This window comes from Coregonus lavaretus, assembly GCF_964263955.1.
Source record: "Coregonus lavaretus genome assembly, chromosome: 4".
NCBI lineage: Eukaryota > Metazoa > Chordata > Actinopteri > Salmoniformes > Salmonidae > Coregonus > Coregonus lavaretus.
This window is the reverse complement of record NC_139991.1, coordinates 42327798-42352428: the sequence shown is the minus strand read 5'-3', so window position 1 is coordinate 42352428 and position 24631 is coordinate 42327798. Positions and strand designations below refer to the sequence as shown.

The 24631-nt window shown below is 44.0% G+C and overlaps 1 protein-coding gene across 1 annotated transcript in view; it reads right to left on the bottom strand.

Moving 5' to 3' along the window:
- The window catches only part of unc5cb (unc-5 netrin receptor Cb), a gene marked incomplete at its 5' end in the record, with an annotated part of 165702 nt that overhangs the window by 15686 nt on the left and 125385 nt on the right, over nt 1-24631 (bottom strand). The window contains 5 exons of the mRNA XM_084159660.1: nt 2921-3280; nt 5009-5200; nt 12746-12805; nt 21671-21835; nt 22128-22295. Of these exons, the coding sequence (XP_084015786.1) occupies nt 2921-3280; nt 5009-5200; nt 12746-12805; nt 21671-21835; nt 22128-22295 (945 nt within the window). The remainder of the gene's footprint in view (nt 1-2920; nt 3281-5008; nt 5201-12745; nt 12806-21670; nt 21836-22127; nt 22296-24631) is intronic.

The following is a 24631-nucleotide window of genomic DNA, read 5'->3' as shown; positions in this document are numbered from 1 at the left end:
AGGCAACCAGCTACTCTTACAGCCCTGTCACGCACCGTGTGGAACCCATGCTCTGATTGGCCGCAGAATGCTTCGAGCACTCTTTCAGAGTCAAATCTCTCTCTCTTTCTCTCCCTCCCCCCATTCCCCTCTCCCTCCCCCCTCCCCTCCCCTCTCTCTCCCCCCCTTCCCCTCTCCCTCCCCCCTCCCTCTCTCTCTCCAGGGAGTCATGTTTCAGTATGGCGTTAGCCCCCATTGCAGGCCATGTGTAGAGGATAAGGGGGATCCCTGGTGAATAAGAGGGGAAGCGGTGTCAGGATCACAGCATCATCTCCTGTTCATAATGAAATAATGGAAATCTAGTGCTCCCTTGGATGGAGCGTAGCGTGGGACGGGGGGATGGAAGGAAGGCATGGAAGGGGGGGATGGTGTGAGAATGATCTCTGTGTCAGTCCAGACTCCACAGAGGCTCTTAATCCTGTTATTACACTGTGCTAAGTCACTTTGAGGAGGCAGGCCCTAATAATACTCACCACGAGGGGACCTTGTCAGCTGCTAACTAACTGCTCTAGAACTGTACCAGGGGGAGAACTGATAAAGCACCTCAAACCAATGTCATTGTGAGTTTATGAAAGCACCAAAGCTCCAATCTAGTCTAGACAAAGTCCAAAGTGGTCTTGTAATTGCTTATGGCTAGGGCCAGTTGGATCTGCAGGGACGTTTTCTTATCAATAACATAACAGCCTTACCGGAATACTTATTCAGTTTAAAGTTAATTTTATTCATGTTGAAAAGGATTTATTAGTTTGACTTAGATTCAATTCCACTGTTTGACTTCAATTGACTTCTGAGAGCTTAGGGATATTCTGCCTTCACAATTTCATCTGGCAAAATGTATGACTGTACTCTGCTTAGTGGCGACCCGTCATTCAGGGCAGAGCCCCACCTGTTTAGCTAAAAATATATATATACTGTATATATATATATATATTTATTTTTGTTGCCTGTTTTGCATGTTATTTTGGCATTAATACGTGTCACATATCAGTTTGCAAACAATGAAAAAAAATTAAGCTGCATACAAACATTGTCTCTTTTTTGCTTTCTTGAGTAAGGCAGCTCCAAAATGCAGGTGTTTCAGCCTAGCTCAGTGCTTTCTGTGGCGGTGGGGCAGCCAGTGGAAAATACGAAGCATAGGGGTTGGTAATGTTCTCTAGTTGCGCCGTGATTGGCTCAGTGTTCTGTCACTCATGCGAACTCTACGTCACCGCAAAATCTACGGGGAGAGCTCAAAAATTCAAGCCCCTTGGGTGCTGCCATAGAGTTACATTAGAAGTGCCCATCCAAGAAGGCTCAAGGTCATTGGCCACAGATAAAATCACGTTATATCTACAGTAGCTTTGATTGGACTGATCATGTCAACATCATAATTTCAAAATCTTAGCTAGCAGTCATCATCATGAATCAAGTCAACAATCTACTGGCAAATCCTTTCCAATCCTTGTCATATGAAGAGAAATAATGAAGAGAAATTATAGATAAAACGTATCGGTGCTCATCGGCCATTACACAACAAGTTGGAAATCGCAAATTCAACAATGAGTGGTTTGGAAGGAATCAGTGGCTAACTGCAAGCATTGCAAAGCAATCAGTAGCCTGCTATTCAGTGGAGTGGATGTGTGGTCCAAGTCTGGGTTTAAGGGTCTCTTTTCCAAGCTTAAAAGGATAAACATTCAACATTGGCCATGATGTCAATCCAACATGACTTCTGCCGCTTTCAAATCAACTGGAAACTCAGAACTGGGAAATCTCAGACTTCAGTGAGTTCAAGACAACCGGGAACTCTGAAAAAAAGGAAAATTCCAATTCGGAATGCCAAGTCGGGAACCCGGGCCTCTTTCTAGAGCTCCGACCTGAAGATCACTAACGTCATGATTCGACCTTGTTTTTTTCCGAGTTCCCATATGTCTTGAAAGCACCATAAATCCAGAGAATGCCAGACTTTGATGACAATGTTTGATGACAACATTTTCCTACGAAGGGCCGCCGCGCCACCTTCCTGTTCAAGTGAGCACAACAAGGTGAGTCCAAAAATGTATTGTATGCGGCTGCATAAATGATGTAATATGCCAGGGAGATACATATACTGTAGCAAAGAAAGTAATACTAAGTGTATGTTGTGTCCCTTTTCCCCACATAATTTAGCCTACTGTTCTGACTTGGTGGTGCACATGTAGCCTATAGCCTGTTTTAGAGAAATGTCATCATCGAATATTGTAAGAGCTTTCATTGTCTGCTTATATGCCCCCTTTATTTATCCTATGGTTCTGACTTGGTGTACAGGGAGAATACTGTAAGAACGGCCCATGTTCTGAATTCTGTCGCTGTACATTTCAAAAGTGCTGAACAAATAGTTATATTGACTACGTCCATCCTAGCTCGCTCATTAAAATTACGGATTGCCTCTTATCCGCTCGTCGTCCCCTTATGCCATAGTTTGTACATCTCAATTGTCAGTAGAAACCACATTTATTTAAGCAAGTCAGCCATATCAGCTATGTTTTTTTAAAAGGCAGTAAATGAGGCTGAATGAACTGTTTCGCTGCCAGACAAAGCTCCGCTGATAGCCATGTGTAACAGTGGTAAGGTTTTGGGACTGCTGTTGGCCCTAACAGTTTGTGGGCACCATTTGTCACTGTTATAGTCCAATTAATGTATTGTTTAGTGTTGTTTAGTGGCTTTGCTGGCATGTATCAAAGTTTTTTTTAATTGTTTGCCCCACCAAGATTTACATGCTAAAATCGCCACTGACTGTGCTACATTAAGAAAACCATTGTTTTCGTCACTTTATTCAAACACACATATAAAATACTATACACCAACCCACTTTGAGACTGTACCACACTCCCTCCTCCACAGACAGACCCATAAAGACCCATACCTGAGTTGGGGACGATGAGGTGCCCCCCTAGAGAGTTGAAGGAGCCCAGGGCGGTACAGGAGGGGTCCCTGGTACCGGTACGGAGCAGAGTCTGGGTCTGGGTCCTCCTCCCCATGGTGTCCCCATCCAGCAGGCAGTGGGGCAGCTTGGGGGACAGCTTGGAGGAGAAGTCAGACAGGTCCTCGGAGGGGGTGACCAGACCAGAGGAGTTGTAGACCTTGATCTTCAGGTTGGGCAGGGGGTCCAGGAGGGGGGAGTTGGTCATGGGGATCTTGTCGGCCACGTCGTGGAGGGCGTAGACGGGTCCACGGTACATGGCTGCCGCAGAGGTCAGGTCAGGGGGTGCCGTCAGAAGGTCAGCTGGGGACAGGAGAGGACAACGGTGATGTCAGTGGTAAGACTATGGTGTAAGGAGAGGTGCAGTCAGACCAATACACCATCAGGACCAGTCAGTATTGACCTGTTAAAGGCCCAATGCAGCCGTTTTTATATGAATTAAGTATCTTATTGTAATGGATTTCCATTCAAGTTGACAAAAAATAGCTTTTTAGCAAAAACAATTGTGGGGAGGGGAAAACTGAAGATGTGCTGTTATTGGCAGAGAGGTTTGGAACTCTCTTTGTTATTGGTCTATTAACCAATATACTGCCTGGTGATGTCACCAGGCAAGCCGAAACTCCCGCCCATGCAAACATGCTGATTAGAAGGTCCTGTGTAGATTGTACAGGAAATAGCACTGACATTTTGTCACACTTTTACAATGTTCGTTTTATCAACTCTTGTTCAACATGATACAAAACACAGGAAAAACAGAATTTTTACAGTACTGGGCCTTTAAGAGGCTTGGCTAATATTGAATTTTAGCTTTCGGTTATCTTTTTTTCTGGGGTTACACGGATGGTTTCAGCTCCCTCCTGCTTAAACTCTACTAAACTGTATTGAGTTATGTGTTTACTTGACAGCTCTACACATAAACAGTGTGAAGAGTCCTGTTGCTCAGAGGTCCAGCTCTAACTATAGCTATGCAGCACGGTGTGTCATAAGGAACAGATGGCATCGTTATATAGCAGTTTACTTAACAGGTACACACATGAATATTCATGGTTTGTGTTGAGTGGGCCGGTGGGCCGGTGAGGACAGTTACAGTAACAGACTCTGTGTCTTCACACTCCTCCTCATCCTCTCTACCTTACACAGTGTAAGATAAATTAAAGTACTGTGATATGTATTTACCACTGTGGGAAATAACTAGCGGTGGGTTTGAATAGTGAGTTTGGATTCTAAATCAATATTGTTTACAGATGTGTCGTCGTCATGCAGTGTGTTTACCTGAGGGCTGATGACAAGGCACAGAGGTAAATGTAGCACCTGTAACGTGGTCTAATGTCTCTCTGTCTCTATTTGCTATGGCAGGTGCAGGCTGCCATAGCAACCCAAGTTGGTTGGTGTTAAGCTGTAGGAGTCCTTGGAACTGGCATCTCTGTTTATATCCCTCTACCTCTCTCTCTGTCCATCGTCTGACTTAATCCCCCCAGCCTAAATCTAATATCACCCTCTCCACAAACATATCAAACTTTTCAAGCACGTGCCTCCGTCTCCCTACTTCCCCAGTCCCAACCGTTTAGCCCAGCCTCAGCCCAGTCAATTCTGGTTCTGACCAAATCTAATTACAGTTGAATACACCACACAGAGAGACCTAATTAAGCCCTAATGATAGCCACTAGATTGCCCTCAATCCCTACTTCCCAGTGACCGGCATTCTAATAGAACCAGTCTCATCACTTCGCCCACATAAACATCCTGGGTAACCTTTCTCTGCTCCCACCTCATCTCATCTGCAGTCAAACATCCCGTCTGCATTCAGATCGTTATCTCTGACACACATCCGTTTTCAGCATGTCTGAGCCAATTAGGTCTGTCTGTCTCAGCAGGTTAATGATATGGGCAGAGAAGTCAACTTCCTAGTAGAGACCTCATCATTAACACCTGACGCAGATAGGGAGGTTGTGTAACACTGATTTATCACCTGTTATTCTGATACGAAAAGTCACAAACACATACACACACACCCCTCCTCCTGACTCTCACCTGTTCGAGCCGTCTTGATGCTGACGGGCTGGAAGCCCCCGTTGTGGGCCGAGGTGTCTATGATGTCAGAGTCAAAGTCGCGGTGGTTTTTCCTGTAGACAAACAGTGCCACGATGACGGAGATGACCAGACACATGATCACAGCGATGACGACGCCAACGTACAGTGCCACGTCATCTGTACTGGGGGCAGCTGGGGGGAGAGAGAAGGAGAGAGAGAGAGACAGAGAGAGAGTTTCTTTAAATATGTAATCACCTCATACAGTACATATTAACTCCATTAATCTCATGTGATAGGCAGTGGTATTATCAGTCTTCTAATAAAGACAGTATCAGGACCCTAATATCCTGCTCATAGATTGAGTATTTAATAACATCAGGCACTCATCAACATACTATGAATTCATTCTGGTCCACTATATACAATTCCACCTTTGCATCATACGCCCTTCTATACAAAGACGCGTGGGTGTTGTTGAAGTATAGTATATCATAACACAAAAGTTTAATTTGATATATTGGAATGTTCAAGGACATAGTGAAATGTCAAACCCGTCCGTACTGGTCCAATGTCCTGATAATGACAGTTTAATGTGCCAGGAGTTTAGAGTTGAAATGAAGGGCAGATTAGTTAGACGACATTACAGAGAGAGAGAGAGAGAGAGAGAGAGAGATCGAGCGAGAGAGAGAGAGAGAAAGGGAAGAAGGGTGTGGAAGAGAGAGAGAGAGAGAGAGAGAGAGAGAGAGAGAGAGAGAGAGAGAGAGAGAGAGAGAGAGAGAGAAAGAGAGAGAACTAGAAAGAGAGAGAGAGAGAAAGAGAGAGAGAGCGAGAGAGATAATAGAGGGGTGGGGTATTGTATGACATGCATGAAAGCATTCTCAGTACCATGGTATGCATTACCATTAGCTCTGAATAACACAGCTACTATAGTACAGTAATAGTACAGATCAATTACACATCTGTGAAGCATAGGTTCTAACATGCAGATGTCTGCTTCAAAGATATATGTTGGTCAGCTGTAAATTACAGGGATCTGTGATCGAGTACATACACTAACATTCCTCTATTTCTCCCCCCATCCCTCCATCCCTGGCTTTGTTCTCTCGTTTCTCTGATTAGATCTAGAAATATATTTCTCCTTTCATCTCTCCCTCCCAGAGCTTTTCTTCCAGCTGGGGAATGGGTGATTTTAAGAGCAGAGGTTTGGTTCTGTTCGTTCTAATGGCTGTGTGTGGAACCAAGAATGTAATGACAAGCCATCATTATAGCGGGACAGTTGAAGATGGATGGCCTTGGAATCAGTGTCAAAGCCTTTTGTGATGTTGGTAATTGTAAAGAATGTCCTTCACTGTCAAGAAACTGACAAGTGAAAAATAGAGCCTTCTTTACAGGTGTCTAAATGTGTGCGGGGGAGTGTGAGAGAGAGTGAGACCGAGAAAGACAGAACGATAGATGAGAGACAAGAGAGCGAGAAAGACAGAGAACGATAGATGAGCGGGAGAGAGAGGGAGAAAGAGAGGAGAAAAGACAGTAAGAGAGAGGAGAGAGAGAGCGAGAGCGAGAAAGAGAGACAGAAAGATAGACAGACAGACCAGAGATAGGAGAGAGATTGAGGGAAAACCTAACAAGAACAAAGGATTTCAAGCCGTGTGTGGTGAGATGTCGTGAGGGACAAATGAACACTAATAGATGGGAGTCCATAAATTACCAGTAGTTAAAAGAGAACATCATTGTACAAGGGCTCAGATAAAAGAGCCATTGATGGCTTCATATTGTATGACTGAAAAACGGTGTTGATCAATGGTGTACCAGTAGATGGCAGTATTAACCACAGCTCCAGCCCCACAGCCATAAATCACTAACTGGTATGAACGTTGGACCATTTGCGTATATTAGCCTGATGTCTTTAAGTGATGCAGATGGCACTCAATCTGAGTCTTCTATTTTCACATGCAGGGGTGGGAGGAAGAGGGGGCAAGAGGGAGTACTTAGGCAGCAGAAGAAATGTGTGGGAGAACGGAAAAGTATGGTAAACGGAAATATGCGCTGTAGGCTTTTTCTCGCATTGTGTGCACTGTGCAGTTCTGTCATAGCATATAGAATTTCAGTGTTGTCTACAGTATCATTGTGTAGTGCTACTGTCGAGTTTAGTATAGTATTTCTACTGTCTGTTTTAGTATAGTCATCCTCAGCTGGTAGGACGTTTATTCAGACAGGCTCTGTGTTTAAAGGCACTAATCAGCGTCCAGGATCAAAGCAGTGCTGCCCGCTGCCCCTTAAACACACAGTGTAATGATGGTGTGCCAACACATTAATCTCCTGAATGCAGCCCTGTCCCAGAGAAGAGCAGCCTTGACCCCGACATCATCTGAGTTGACCCTTGTATTGTACTGTCTTTTTGCACACTGACAGGACTCTACACACTCACACACACTGACACTCCAACACACACACACACACACACACACACACACACACACACACACACACACACACACACACACACACACACACACACACACCATGCACACACATTTATACTGATTCTACACACACGCACGCACACACACTCACATACAATCATCATATACGCTGCTGCTACTCTGTTTATCATAAATCCTGATGCCTAGTCACCTTACCCATATACATATCTACCTCTATCACTCCTGTATCTTTGCACATTATAAATATGGTATTGGAACTGACCCTGTATATAGTATGCTTACTTACTTCTTGTGTTCTTCTTATTTCTTATTTTTATTTATCCTGTGTTTTTGTTCTACCTTATGTTATTTTTAGTGCTACATTGTTATTGATTACTGAATTGTTGGGTTTAGAGTTCGCAAGAAAGGCGTTTCACTGTACTTGTGCACGTGACATCAAAAAATGTGAAAGTTGAAACATCAGACGGGAAGGTAAATTGACAATGGCTCTATCGCTATTTAAAGCTTTTAGTGGCCATTTCACGAATGACATCTTGGGTTAGGAAGGTTATGTATTTGCCATAAGTGCACAGCGGCATGCGAACACTAGGACTAACACACCACAATACAATAACAGATAATGTTACTTTGGTTGAAGATTTATGAATGCATGAATAGCACTTCAGACCACTGCCAGATGTCGTGTGGTGATTCCAGTACGCAGGCATTTTAAGACCTTCACTTCTTTCAACCCCAATCAGCTCACCCTATGAGGCCCTCAGTATACCCCCTGTCTGAACATAGACATCACATTAAAGACAGCAGATTCTCCATAGATTTACATGTTAGGCCACTAATCCCCACTCTGACGCAGAGCAGAGGAGAGAACAAAACAGCCAGAACCAAATGATGAAAGTCTGAAAATGTAATTTCACTGTGCTCCCTTTGCCAAGCTCCCCTGCAGTTATTTAACATATGTCCCCACCTTCGAATAATCTCCTATCCATGCTTTGATGATAAAGAAGGCAACCTGCTAAGTGTGAGCATTAAAATGTATCACTTAGATTAATACATCCCTTTGAACACGAGCAATTGTCGGAAAAGGAGAAAAATGTAACACTTCATTTTCTACGTAGAGGCGGAGACTGAGAAAGAGGTAAAAGAGAGAGAGAGAGTAGACATAGAGGTGTAATATTTCTGCCAGACTCTGTGCCTCAGTCTTGGATGGGAGCTTTGTCCAAATACTGATGGAATCAACTAATAAAAGAATGCACAATCTGACCTGAGAGGTCCAGGACCTTAAGAACAGTTTGCAGTTCTCCCAGGGAGAGGTGGATGTCCTGAAAGAGACTTGCAGCAAGATGACAACAAACTGTAAATCCACGCAAGATGACATCAACACTGTCTGTGAATCATTATTACAGATGACTGGGAAAACAGACTTGAGGGACAATCCAGGAGGAATTACATCGTTGTGGATGGCATACCAGAGTCTTCACATGAAAACTGGGCAGAGACTGAGGAGAAAGTAAGAAAAATGATCACTGAAAAGCTGCAGATGTATCATAGGAAGATTGAGGTGGAGCGCGCCCACAGGTCTGGAAAACCTGTAACCAGCCCAGGTGACAGACCCAGGCCGATAGTGGTCAAGTTCCTAAGGTTTAAGGACAAGATGGCTGTTCTGGAGAGAGCCAAGACTTGAGAGGAACCAACATCTTCCTTAATGAGGACTACTCGAAAGCTCTGCGCCAGGGGCGGAAATAACTTATCCCAGCCATGAAAGCTGCCAGAGATACACCACTACGACAGGCTCATTGTCAACCCTCCCTCCCATAGGAGTGGGAGGAGTGAGCGAGCCTAGCTTCCGGGTCAGTAGCTTCAGCCCCACATCACACACATACATACAGTAACTGACACTCACAAGTGCCTGATTGACTGGCTCTATTAGCCGAGCAATGTTCTTGTCATGCTTTGTGTGTTTGTTTATTTTTTTCATATTATGTCCATCTCCGATAACTTACCCAGGAAAGAGTTTAAAATAGCCCGTATTAATATACACGGAGTGTACAAAACATTAGGAACACTCTTTCCTAACTCTTTCCATGACATTCAGAAAGTATTCAGACCCCTTGACTTTTCGCACATTTTGTTACGTTACAGCCTTATTCTAAAATTGATTTTAAAAAATGTATTCTCCTCAATCTACACACAATACCCCATAATGACAAGGTGAAAACAGGTTTTCAGACATTTTTGCAAATGTATTAAAAATAAAAAACAGAAATACCTTATTTACATAAGGATTCAGACCCTTTGCTATGAGACTCGAAATTGAGCTCAGGTGCATCCTGTTTCCATTGATCATCCTTGAGATGTTTCTACAACTTGATTGGATTCCAGCTGTGGTAAATTGAATTGATTGGACATGATTTAGAAAGACACACACCCATCTATATAAGGTCCCACAGTTGACAGTGCATGTCAGAGCAAAAACCAAGCCATGAGGTCGATGGAATTGTCCATAGAGCTCCGAGACAGGATTGTGTCGAGGCACAGATCTGGGTGAAGGGTACCAAAAACATTCTGCAGCATTGAAGGTCCCCAAGAACACATTGGCCTCTATCATTCTTAAAAGGAAGAAGTTTGGAACCACCAAGACTCTTCCTAGAGCTGGCCGCCCAGCCAAACTGAGCAATCGGGGGAGAAGGGCCTTGGTCAGGGAGGTGATCAAGAACCCGATGTTCACGCTCACAGAGCTCCAGAGTTCCTCTGTGGAGATGGGAGAACCTTCCAGAAGGACAACCATCTCTGCAGCACTCAACCAATCAGTCCTTTATGGTAGAGTGGCCAGACGGAAGCCACTCCTCAGTAAAAGGCACATGACAGCCCGCTTGGAGTTTGCCAAAAGGCACCTAAAGGACTCTGACCATGAGAAACAAGATTCTCTGATGAAACCAATATTGAACTCTTTGGCCTGAATGCCAAGCGTCAAGTCTGGAGGAAACCTGGCACCACCCCTACGGTGAAGCATGGTGGTGGCAGCCTCATGCTGTGGGGATGTTTTTAAGCGGCAGGGACTGGGAGACTAGTCAGGATCGAGGGAAAGATGAACGGAGCAAAGTACAGAGAGATCCTTGATGAAAACCTACTCCAGAGCGCTCAGGACCTCAGACTGGGGACAACGACCCTAAGCACACAGCCAAGACAAAGCAGGAGTGGCTTCAGGACAAGTCTCTGAATGTCCTTGAGTGGCTCAGCCAGAGCCTGGACCAGAGCCTGAACCCGATCGAACATCTCTGGAGAGACCTGAAAATAGCTGTGCAGCGACGCACCCCATCCAACCTGACAGAGCTTGAGAGGATCTGCAGAGAAGAATGGGAAAAACTCCCCAAATACAGGTATGCCAAGCTTGTAGCGTCATACCCAAGAAGACTCGAGACTGTAATCGCTGCCAAAGGTGCTTCAACAAAGTACTGAGTAAAGGTTCTGAATACTTATGTAAATGTAATAATTCAGTTTTTTATTTGTAATACATTTGCTCAAATTTCTAAAAAACTGTTATTGCTTTGTCATTATGGGGTAATGTGTGTAGATTGATGAGGAGATAAAAATTGCATAAGGCTGTAACGTAAACAGAATGTGACTGACCAGGTGAATCCAGCTGAAAGCTATGATCCCTTATTGATGTCACCTGTTAAATCCACTTCAATCAGTGTAGAAGAAGGGAAGGAAGAAGGTTAAATAAGGATTTTTAAGCCTTGAGACAATTGAGACATGGATTTTGTATGTGCCATTCAGAGGGTGAATGGGCAAGACAAAATATTTAAGTGCCTTTGAACTGGGTATGGTAGTAGGTGCCAGGCACACCGGTTGAGTGTGTCAAGAACTGCAACCCTGCTGGGTTTTTCACGCTCAACAGTTTCCCATGTGTATCAAGAATGGTCCACCACCCAAAGGACATCCAGCCAACTTGACACAACTGTGGGAAGCATTGGAGTCAACATGGGCCAGCATCCTTCGACACTTTGTAGAGTCCATGCCCAGACGAATTGTGGCTGTTCTGAGGGCAAAAGGGGTGCAACTGAATATTAGGAACATCTTCACTCAGTGTATGTAGCCTTAGAAATAAGGTTCATGAAATCAATAACTTGCTAACATCAGATTTCATTAATATATTGTCCATCTCTGAGACTCACTTAGATAATTCCTTTGATGATACAGCAGTAGCAATGCAGGGATATAACATCTACAGAAGAGACATGAATGCCTATGGAGGAAGCGTTGCTGTAGATATTCAGAGCCATATTCATGTAAAGCTTGGAGAGGATCTCATGTCTAATGATGTTGAAGTGTTGTGTTCACCTGCCTCATTTAAAGTATAGTCTTTTGGGGTGATGCTACATCTGATGATGAATAATGTGGCTGTTGAGCAAGTTGAGGAGGCTACATTACTTTGTGTTACCTTGGATTGTAAATTGTCATGGTCAAAACATATTGATTCAATGGTTGTAAAGATGGGGCACTGACACACACACTTATCCCAACAGACATGCCACCAGGGGTCTTTTCAAAGTGCCCAAATCCAGAACAAATTTTTAAAAAACATACAGTATTATATATAGAGCCATGATTGCATGGAACTCCCTTCCATCAAAGTTTGCTCAAGTGAACAGCAAACCTGGTTTAAAAAAACAGATAAAGCAACACCTCACAGCACAACGCCTCTCCCCTATTTGACCTAGATATTGTGTGTATGTACTGATATGTGTGACGTTTTAAATGTATGTCATTCTGTCCTTGAACTGTTCTTGTCTATTAATATTCTGTATTATTTCATGTTTCATGTTTTGTGTGGACCCCAGGAAGAGTAGTTGCTGCAATCGCAACAGCTAATGGCCAGAAAGGGTGAAAATAGATAGTCAGGCAGCCACGGTACACGATATGAGAGAGAGCAGAGAGACAGAGAGGTAGAGAGTGGGAGCGACCGCAGGAGACTAGGAGGAGTGAAAGAGGGAGTGTGAGGCATGGCAGGGTACAGGTCAGTAATTATGGAGGACAATGGGAAATAAGGTTGACAATTTATTTGACAGAGTATATATATAAGGTCTTTATGCACTGTCATCTGACCAAATGACAGTGTAGAAAAATCATTGTGAATAGGCAAGTGGAGCAATGTTTGCAAATGCCTGGTTGTTAGATGCTTGTTATGCAGATGCTGTAAAGACCTCATGAATATACCCCGCCATTAAAAGTGTGTCTCGTAAAAGAAAAGAACAAAAAAGGAATGAATACATAAATAAAAACAATAACTCACATGGATATCCCAAATCAATCTTGTCTTTGTTGAATTCAGAGGACTTCTGATAAAAAGAACCTTGGGGAGAGCAGGGAGAGGGGGAGGAGGTGGGACGGGAGGATGAAAATCAAATTTAAAAGAAACAGAAAAACTCAAACAATGCAACAGGGCAGGCATGAGGAATGATGGCATAGGGAAACAATCTCTCTTGATTTGGACGCTCCCCTCTCCTCTCTCACTCTCTATGGGCCGTGCGAAGAGAGGGGGATGAGAGGAGCAGGGGCGTTGGAGGAGAGGAGAGGAAGAGAGGAGGAAGGCCTGTGGGGAAGTGGTGTTATCCATCAGCTGCATGGGTTTAGTGCTTTAGCAGCACTAGTGAATGGTTGTGGGGAGAGGAGGAGAAGAGGAATGGAGAGGAGGAGCTAACTGAGGATGATAAACAGCAGGGGAATGGCAGGGTCTGTCCCAGCTGGGCTGGGGAATCACGTCCCACATTAGAGGTGTAGGGTAGAGAGGGATGGAGGTGGAGGGGAAGAGGGATGGAGGTGGAGGGGAAGCGGGATGGAGGTGGAGGGGAAGCGGGATGGAGGTGGAGGGGAAGCAGGATGGACGAGCTGTATGAGGGAAGGTACAAATTAAAATGACTGAACACACTACACATATACTGTGGTGACAGTGTGCTTTAAAGGCCTAAACACACATCACAAAAACAATAAACACTCCAGAGAACGCACACTAAACACACACACACACACACACATTTTCAGGAACACACACAGTCACACGCATCACTCCATCACCTGGGACATACATAAACAGACAAACAATGAACTCCTGATGGAGAGGAAGAGGGGGATAGGTAGACAAGTCAATGGACAGTAAAATCTATGGTGTGATAGATGGGGCGAGTGTGTACATGTAATCAGACTGAGGAGACCGAGACAGAGAGCCGGGGGAGGTGGCTGCCAGAACAGGCCTAAATGATGGGACCTCTGGACCCATCCTGCTTAGTTATATTCATGCTGAGTGAGTCTATTGCCACTGTAAAACCCTGCTTTAGCTAGAGCTTGGTAAAGGAAACCAATGCTATAGACCCACTGTCTATTGGAGCTATTCTTTAAACGTGACATCGCTGAGCTGGGGACGAGAGAGGGTGGTGCTCCTACAGGAAATCATTGTGTATTTTTCAGTCATTCAGCTTCCTGAATAGTAATATGGCTGGTTCCTACATCTGTGTCCCTAACAACAGGCTAAAGTAGTCTTTATAATTGATTGATTCCCATAGGTACTGTATCTTGCTACATACAGTTGAAGTCGGAAGTTTACATACACCTTAGCCAAATACATTTAAACTCAGTTTTTCACAATTCCTGACATTTAATCCTAGTAAAAATTCCCTGTCTTAGGTCAGTTAGGAACACCACTTTATTTTAAGAATGTGAAATGTCAGAATAATAGTAGAGAGAATGATTTATTTCAGCTTTTATTTCTTTCATCACATTCCCAGTGGGTCAGAAGTTTACATACACTCAATTAGTATTTGGTAGCGTTGCCTTTCAATTGTTTAACTTGGGTGAATTTTGGCCCATTCCTCCTGACAGTGTTGGTGTAACTGAGTCAGGTTTGTAGGCCTCCTTGCTTGCACATGCTTTTTCAGTTCTGCCCACAACATTTCTATAGGATTGAGGTCAGGGCTTTGTGATGGCCACTCCAATACCTTGACTTTGTTGTCCTTAAGCCATTTTGCCACAACTTTGGAAGTATGCTTGGGGTCATTGTCCATTTGGAAGACCCATTTGCGACCAAGCTTTAACTTCCTGACTGATGTCTTGAGATGTTGCTTCAATATATCCACATAATTTTCCTTCCTCATGATGCCATCTATTTTGTGAAGTGCACCAGTCCCTCCTGCAGCAAAGCACCCCCACAGCATGATGCTGCCACCCCCGTTCTTCACGGTTGGGATGGTGTTCTTCGGCTTGCAAGCCACCCCCTTTTTCCTCCAAACATAACGATGGTCATTATGGCCAAACAGTTCTATTTTTGTTTCATCAGACTAGAGGACATTTCTCCAAAAAGTACGATCTTTGTCCCCATGTGCAGTTGCAAACCGTAGTCTGGCTTTTTTATGGCGGTTTTGGAGCAGTGGTTTCTTCCTTGCTGAGCGGCCTTTCAGGTTATGTCGATATAGGACTCGTTTTACTGTGGATATAGATACTTTTTTACCCGTTTCCTCCAGCATCTTCACAAGGTCCTTTGCTGTTGTTCTGGGATTGATTTGCACTTTTCACACCAAAGTACGTTCATCTCTAGGAGACAGAACGCGTCTCCTTCCTGAGTGGTATGACGGCTGCGTGGTCCCATGGTGTTTATACTTGCGTACAATTGAACATGGTACCTTCAGGCATTTGGAAATTGCTCCCATGGATGAACCAGACTTTTCTGAGGTCTTGGCTGATTTCTTTTGATTTTCCCATGATGTCAAGCAAAGAGGCACTGAGTTTGAAGGTAGGCCTTGATATACATCCACAGGTACACCTCCAATTGACTCAAATGATGTCAATTAGCCTATCAGAAGCTTCTAAAGCCATGACATCATTTTCTGGAATTTTCCAAGCTGTTTAAAGGCACAGTCAATTTAGTGTATGTAAACTTCTGACCCACTGGAATTGTGATACAGTGAATTATAAGAGAAATAATCTGTCTGTAAACAATTGTTGGAAAAATTACTTGTGTCATGCACAAAGTAGATGTCCTAACCGACTTGCCAAAACTATAGTTTGTTAACAAGACATTTGTGGAGTGGTTGAAAAACGAGTTTTAATGACTCCTACCTAAGTGTATGTAAACTTCCGACTTCAACTGTATTTAACATGGAATTATGCTTTTTATTCTTTTTTTTCACCTTTATTTAACTAGGCAAGTCAGTTAAGAACAAATGATTATTTACAATGATGGCCTACACCGGCCAAACCCGGACGACGCTGGGCCAATTGTGCGCCACCCTATTCCCAAAACTACTAAATGTTCTCTATTTTATTGGAAAATATAGTTGTAATGTTGACTATATTACATATAATTATCTAACCTTGAGGTAAATATGATACAATGTAGTGATTTTCACAGTGTCTGGTGTTTGATAAGAATAAAGGCTGTCTTTGACCTTGTGCCGCAGCAAGCCCTGCCCTTTCTACCAATCGATATGTCAACAAAATGTCATCTGTCTGAGAGCAGAGTTACCACAGCCACAGGAAAACAGCACCAGAATCAACTAAGATTGGTGAGAGAGAGAGAGAAAGAGAGAAAGAGAAAGAGAGAGAGAAAGAGAGAGCACAAACACATGAGGAACATCAGGTCTGACCTAGAGTATGTGGACAACTACAAATACCTAGGTGTCTGGTTAGACTGTAAACTCTCCTTCCAGACTCACATTAAGCATCTCCAATCCAAAGTTAAATCTAGAATCGGCTTCCTATTTTGCAACAAAGCCTCCTTCACTCATGCTGCCAAACATGCCCTCGTTAAACTGACTATCCTACCGATCCTTGACTTCGGCGATGTCATTTACAAAATAGCCTCCAACACTCTACTCAGCAAATTGGATGTAGTCTATCACAGTGCCATCCGTTTTGTCACCAAAGCCCCATATACTATCCACCACTGTGACCTGTACGCTCTTGTTGGCTGGTCCTCACTACATATTCGTCGCCAAACCCACTGTCTCCAGGTAATCTATAAATCACTGCTAGGCAAATCCCCGCCTTATCTTAGCTCATTGGTCACCATAGCAACACCCACCCGTAGTATGCGCTCCAGCAGGTATATCTCACTGGTCATCCCCAAGGCCAACACCTCCTTTGGCCGCCAATCCTTCCAGTTCTCTGCTGCCAATGACGGGAATGAACTGCAAAAATCTCTGAAGCTGGAGACTGTTATCTCCCTCACTAACTTTAAGCATCAGTTGTCAGAGCACCTTACCGATCACTGCAGCTGTACACAGCCCATCTGAAATTAGCCCACCCAACTACCTCATCCCCATATTGTCATTTATTTTGCTCATTTGCACCCCAGTATCTCTATTTGCACATCATCTCTTGCACATCTATCATTCCAGTGTTAATACTAAATTGTAATTATTTTGCACTATGGCCTATTTATTGCCTTACCTCCATAACTTGCTACATTTGCACACACTGTATATATATTTTCTGTTGTATTTTTGACTTTATGATTTGTTTTACCCCATATGTAACTCTGTGTTGTTGTTTTTATCGGACTGCTTTGCTTTATCTTGGCCAGGTCGCAGTTGTAAATGAGAACTTGTTCTCAACTGGCTTACCTGGTTAAATAAAGGTGAAATAAAAAAACTCACACTGGACCTACAGAAGTACAGTTACTGTACTGCTGATACAATACTACAGCCCACACACTGGACCTAAAGTACAGCGCCCGGTTTCCCGATAGCGATGGATCTTAGGCTTACCAGTGTTTCAACAATGCATCTTTCCTACAACGGCCGAAGATGTAACATATATACTTGTTCTCAACTGGCTTACCTGGTTAAATAAAGGTGAAAAAAAACAAAAAGTCAAACTAGCTTAACTAACTCACTACTAAGGACGGTTAGATCTATTGTTACTACAGTGAAAGTCTGACCCCTTTCTTCATACAGTTGAAGTAGGAAGTTAACATACACTTAGGCTGGAGTCATTAAAATTCGTTTTTCAACCACTCCACAAATTTCTTGTTAACAAACTATGGTTTTGGCAAGTCGGTTAGGACATCTACTTTGTGCATGACACAAGTAATTTTTCCAACAATTGTTTACAGACAGATTACTTCAGTTATAATTCACTGTATCACAATTCCAGTGGGTCAGAAGTTTACATACACTAAATTGACTGTGCCTTTAAACAGCTTGGAAAATTCCAGAAAATGATGTCATGGCTTTAGAAGCTTCTGATAGGCTAATTGACATCATTTGAGTCAATTGGAGGTGTACCTGTGGATGTATTTGAAAGCCTACCTTCAAACTCAGTGCCTCTTTGCTTGACATCATGGGAAAATCAAAAGAAATCAGACAAAATTGTAGACCTCCACAAGTCTGGTTCATCCTTGGGAGCAATTTCCAAACGCCTGAAGGTACCACGTTCATCTGTACAAACAATAGTACGCAAGTATAAACACCATGGGACCACGTAGCCGTCGTACCACTCAGGAAGGAGACGCGTTCTGTCTCCTAGAGATGAACGTACTTTGGTGTGAAAAGTGCAAATCAATCCCAGAACAACAGCAAAGGACCTCGTGAAGATGCTGGAGGAAAAAGGTACAAAAGTATCTATATCCACAGTAAAACGAGTCCTATATCGACATAACCTGAAAGGCCGCTCAGCAAGGAAGAAACCACTGCTCCAAAACCGCCATAAAAAAGCCAGACTACGGTTTGCAACTGCACATGGGGACAAATATCATACTTTTTGGAGAAATGTCCTCTGGTCTGATGAAACAAAAATAGAACTGTTTGGCCATAATGACCATAGTTATGTTTGGAGGAAAAAGGTGGTTGCTTGCAAGCCGAAGAACACCATCCCAACCGTGAAGCGCGGGGTGTGGCAGCATCATGCTGTGGGGGTGCTTTGCTGCAGGAGGGACTGGTGCACTTCACAAAATAGATGGCATCATGAGGAAGGAAAATTATGTGGATATATTGAAGCAACATCTCAAGACATCAGTCAGGAAGTTAAAGCTTGGTCGCAAATGGGTCTTCCAAATGGACAATGACCCCAAGCATACTTCCAAAGTTGTGGCAAAATGGCTTAAGGACAACAAAGTCAAGGTATTGGAGTGGCCATCACAAAGCCCTGACCTCAATCCTATAGAAAATGTGTGGGCAGAACTGAAAAAGCATGCGAGCAAGGAGGCCTACAAACCTGACTCAGTTACAACAGCTCTGTCAGGAGGAATGGGCCAAAATCACCCAACTTATTGTGGGAAGCTTTGGAAGGCTACCTGAAACGTTTGACCCAAGTTAAACAATATAAAGGCAATGCTACCAAATACTAATTGAGTGTATGTAAACTTCTGACCCACTGGGAATGTGATGAAAGAAATAAAAGCTTAAATAAATCATTCTCTCTACTATTATTCTGACATTTGACATTCTTAAAATAAAGTGGTGATCCTAACTGACCTAAAACAGGGAATTTTTACTAGGATTAAATGTCAGGAATTGTGAAAAACTGAGTTTAAATGTATTTGGCTAAGGTGTATGTAAACTTCCGACTTCAACTGTATATCCTTCAATTCTTATCTCAGTTTCCAGAATCAATGTTATAAATAAGCAACATTTATAAAATGCCCTTTCCGTTTGATGACGCATATATAGTAGCAATTCAGGGTGAGCAACATTGCTATTCATCTGACTAATTAGATCATAAAATCAGTCAGACGGATTACATTTTGCAATGTTCAAAATGAAGTCAAACAACAAAAAATGAGATCAAACTGGAATGGAATCTGAGGGTATCTATTAGTGCTGATCCCAGACCAGTGTAGAGAGAGGAAGATCAGTGGGCGAGGTGAGTTCAGATTGCACACATCTTCCATTCCCAATCATATTTGCCATAATGTGAGCTTTTAGATAATGGGCCGCTCTCCTAAATGCGGGTGGAGATTGTTATTAGCATTGACATAAGTGGCTTCACCCTCTTAGCTTTCCTAAAATCAATCCAGGGAATGATCCTAAATCTATATGGATATGGCTTTATATTCTCTGCAAACTGGCCATTAATCTAACAGAGAACTAATGCTTCTGCAATGGGCTTAGTCTGGGAGAGAGAGAGAGGGGGGTGGAATAGAGAGAGAGAGAGGGAGAGGGGGGTGGAATAGAGAGAGAGAGAGGGAGAGGGGGGTGGAATAGAGAGAGAGAGAGAGAGGGAGAGGGGGTGGAATAGAGAGAGAGAGAGAGGGAGAGGGGGGTGGAATAGAGAGAGAGGGAGAGAGAGAGAGAGAGAGAGAGAGAGAGAGAGGGAGAGGGGGGTGGAATAGAGAGAGAGAGAGGGAGCTTCACGAGGGCTTCACAGCACGCTGAGATAAAAAAGGCTGAAGAAAGTTTAGCTCCATTTCAAAGCTGCTATTTGAATTATTTCGGCTGCATTAAAAACAACAGATCAACCACAATTTCAGTGCGACAAAGTTGTATATATACAGCTCATCCATCTTGTTAAATATGCACTAGTAATCAGTACATGTACCGTTGTTTATCTGCATTATATTAGTGGCGTTCACATAATCATACCAGTCAGACATTAGGTACAATCTACATATTATGATGAAGTGTGGTGATTATATAGGTCATATTCATGGTATGGAGAAGCTATATCTGCATTATTTACAGGTCTATTGGCTACTCTACAACATATCATATTAGTGGAATACATGTGACCATCTGCATCCTATACGGTACATGACATGTAAAGACTGTCTGTGTTATATCAGTGTCATAGAGAACATCTGGAATGTCTGCAGGATGTTATTAGAGTATGGTGACTGTCTGGGTTCTATTAGTGTCACACTGGAACCGTGGAGGAACCAGAGGCAGTGTGTGGGCTTCTCATCTTAAAGACTTTATTAGGAAGGGAGTGATTTAAAAAATACTCGCCCCTTACTTTTAATTTGACAAGAACACTCTTGCTCCTGCCTACAGCGCTCTCCCCCTTTCTCTCACTCTTTCTCTCCCTCCCTCTCCATCTCTCCCATGTTTCCTGCCAGGGAGGAGGGAGGGCAGACCCAGAATTAGCAGATAAGCACGGCTTCAAAGCAGAAAAGGTTTTACCCTGCGAGTCTGCAGCACACAGAACAAAGCAGCTAAAAGCTACAGTATGTTTCCAATCTCTGTAGCTCTCTGAATGTATAATAAGGGAAAAGCAGGCAGGATTGTTGGCTCAACTTAACTGTGTGTTTCTCGCTCTAAAAAAAAAAAAACATCTCAAAGAGCATTTCTCCGCCTACGGAAAATCTCCAGCAGTCTGACCACAAACTGGGTTTAGGCTGTGTTTTCTCCAGGAGTTAAGAGCAAAACAATAACATTTATAGAATGATTGCGGAGCACTACCAGGAAACGGCAGGACATTCTAGTGCCTTTCCCCCCACTTTTAATACTTTTAAAATGTTGCGAGAGAGCTACAGGGAAACATAAAATACTGGCCTGCTTGTCAGCACATATAATTGGGCGCTCAGGAAAAGCAGCATGTCTGTGCTTGTGTGACATTGTGGCTCCCAAATTTCCTCCCATTGGACCGATGGAATCCCGTGCTTTTTAAATTAAAGTAGCAATCACAGTAGCTCAGAAATTATGAGCTTCCCTGTAAGTACATTATAATCACTTATCATTATTTTAAATATAGCTCCTGAATGCCTACTCTGTGACAAGGGTAATTGCTTACAGTAATGCTGCCTGGTGGTGTGGTGGCGAGGCTGTTGTTTAACACACACCCACTATTCTAGATGTTTCTAGGGCTCAGGGCTGGCACGTGGATGGAACAAAGATACACATTGTCTCCTGTCTTTGTGTAATTGTACTCCAAAAAGCTGAAATCCTATAGCCCAGTGGAGTGTGTATGACGGAAAGAGAAAAGGTGTGTGTGTGTGTGGTAAGTGTATGTTTGTGCAAAGATGTGAATGTAAGTGTGAAACAAAGGTGAGAAAGTGAGACAGGGGAATTGGGTGGAGGTGACTTATGGGACTGCAGTGAGAAACAGGATGGCTCCTAACCACACAGACAGACAGACAGACAGACAGACAGACAGACAGACAGACAGACAGACAGACAGACAGACAGACAGACAGACAGACAGGGATCAGGTAATAATATATTGGGTTCCTACAGAGGCAGACAGAGGAGGATAGGATAGAGTAGGGATGGTAATCATGTTCTGTACTCACTCTGCATACACAGGCCATCGGTGCAGTTCTGGGACTGAAGCACCATGCCCTCACAGTCCTTCCCCCTGTTTTTGGGTGCCGGGGCGCTGCACTCCCTCCTCCTCCAGTGGGTACACTCTGTCCCACAAGTGGACCATTTACTCCACTCTGTCCACAGGCCATCCACTAACACACAGAGGCGAGGTAGGGAGGGAGTGGGGGGCAGGGGGCATGGTGGAGGGGAGGGAGGGAGGGAGGAGAGGGTGAGAAGGCATGGAGGTTGGGAGAGTGTGCGAGATTGGGTGAATGAATGTGTGACAATTCGTGGGAAAGAAACGGGGTGGGGTGGGAAGAATGAGAGTGAGAATGATTGATACACATATCTGTATTTATGAAAATATAGCAATCTGTTTGTGATGTCCAGTAAATTGCACTCCCCTGCTCCATAAGCGTTGGTGACAAGTGGCGCTGTAACTACCTGGGCACAGTGGGTTGCATGCCAGCTTCTGAATGCCTTGCCCGTCACAGATGGCACCCCCGTTGAGAGGTGCTGGGTTAGTGCAGCTCCGCGTACGCTTCTGGTAACCACGGCCACAGCGACTGTTACACACCGTCCACTCCGTCCATGTTGACCAGCCGCCATTCACTGTAGAAAAACCCCAAAAAACAAAATATTTAACACTTTAGCAAATACAATTGTTGTCCTTTTAATAGTGGCATTGAGTGAATCTTGAAGAATGTGAGTGTTTTCCACCCGCCCTTTTTTGTTTGAATTTACATGGCATTGAAGAATCTGTAGTACACTTGAGCGTTTTCATGTGGTGTTCTTCTCCCCTGTAAGCACTATTTGGTATGTGGACAGGCTATTCTGGCTGCTCTATTTTCCATCTTCTGAATCCCTCAAATCCCTTCTTCCTTTCCTCCAATTCCATCTGCGTCTCAGTCAAAATCAAGAGCAGAATGACAGTGGGGTGTGTGGCTGAGAACACGACTGTGGCATTTCAGATGTGAGGAGCTAGAGGCCCCTCAGAGCTTATGATGAGTGAAGCCCCAAGCACCAGACTCCAGGGGACCAGAGCCAAACCCTGCCTTTCTTCACTGTCTCTTTCTTTCCTTCTGGGGTTTATTACTCTTCCTCCTTCTCTGTATCCCTCTTTCCATCCATCCCTCTCTCTGCGTGTCCTCCCCAGCCCCTACCCAGATTCCTTGTTGTGGTGCAGGCTGGAAAACCACTGGGCTGCTCTGTCTCCTCTGGTAATGAGGGAACCAATCTCAAAACTCTCTCTCTCTTTCCCTCGCTCCCTCTCTCTCTCCCTCTCTCCCTCTCTCTCTCTCCCGCCCTGCCTGCCTGCCTGTATACAGGGGAAGGGGGACTGACGCAACCCAGGCAGAGAAAGTGGCTTCTGGTGTATTCTTTTAAGGCTGAGCCAACATCAAAGCCTTTTTCCGGCGCACTCACTCAGTCCTCCCAGACTGCATTAGTGAAGGGAAAAGCCTAGCAGGGACAACGACCCCAGTCCCTGAAGACCCCAAAGTCTGCTGACACACACACACACACACACACACACACACTGTTGCTCTACTTCACCCTCATACTGGACTCATCTAAGCCACACATGCTGCTCTCCCCTGTCAGAATGGACAACTAAAATAGATAAATAAACAAATAGGACACCAACAATAACTTAGGCCCCCTAATCCCCCATAATCCTCCATGGCAGAGCCAGCGTGTGTGATTTATGGATGATGTGCTGTACTGGGAGACACTGGAGGGATGGAGGGAGAGATGGATTTGAAACCTGACCCTGATGGCATCATCAATTCCTGCAAACCTCCACCCATTCTGGTCTGGTTTTCTGCGTGTGTGTGGTGGTGTGTGTGTGTGTGTGTGGTTGCATGTGTTGTGTGTGTCCACTCACTCACACGTGTGTGTTTATGTGTAGGGGGTTAAGGCTATAAACAGCCTCGTGTCTGTTAGCTGATGATTAGCTAGACTGACAGACTGACAGACCGACTTAATAACTTGAGGTTTAGCCACTTCACATGCTGGGTGGGTAGCTGCATTCCTCCTAGGGTGGAAGAAGTCCTGAGGCCTGAATGTCTGTGCTGTCATGCGTGTTTAATCCCCTAAAGGGAGACTGGGGAGCAGAGAGGTACAGTAGTTATCAGGACTCAGGCGACGGTGAGGATAAGGAGGGGTGAGGACTCGTGGACTAGCCTCTCCATTCAAAGACCTAACAGTCTGACAGGTACCAGCTATGCTGAACAAAAATATAAACGCAACATTCAACAATTTCAAAGATTTTACTATGTTACAGTTCATATAAGGAAATCAATCAATTGAAGTAAACTAATTTGGCACTAATCTATGGATTTCACATGACTGGGAATACAGATATGCATCTGTTGCTCACAGATACCTTTAAAAAAAAATCACCACCCTTTGCCTCATGCAGCGAGACACATCTCCTTCGCATAGAGTTGATCAGGCTGTTGACTATGGTCTGTGGAATGTTGTCTCACTCCTGTTCAATGGCAGTGAGAAGTTCCTGGATATTGGCGGGAACTGGAACACGCTGTCGTACACATCGATCCAGAGCATCCCAAACATGGAAGAACTGGGATATTTTCAGCTTTCAGGAATTGTGTACAGATCCTTGCGACATGGGGCCGTGCATTATCATGTTGAAACATGAAGTGATGGCACGACAATGGGCCTCAGGTATCTCTGTGCATTCAAATTGCCATCAATAAAATGCAATTGTGTTCGTTGTCCGTAGCTTATGCCAACCCATACCATAACCCCAACGCCACCATTGGGTTCACAACGTTGACATCAGCAAACCGCTCGCCCACACAACGCCATACACGTGGCCAGCTGGTTGTGAGGCCGGTTGGACGTACTGCCAAATTCACTAAAATGACGTTGGCTTATGCTAGAGAAATTAACATTCAAATCTCTGGCAACAGCTCTGGTGTACA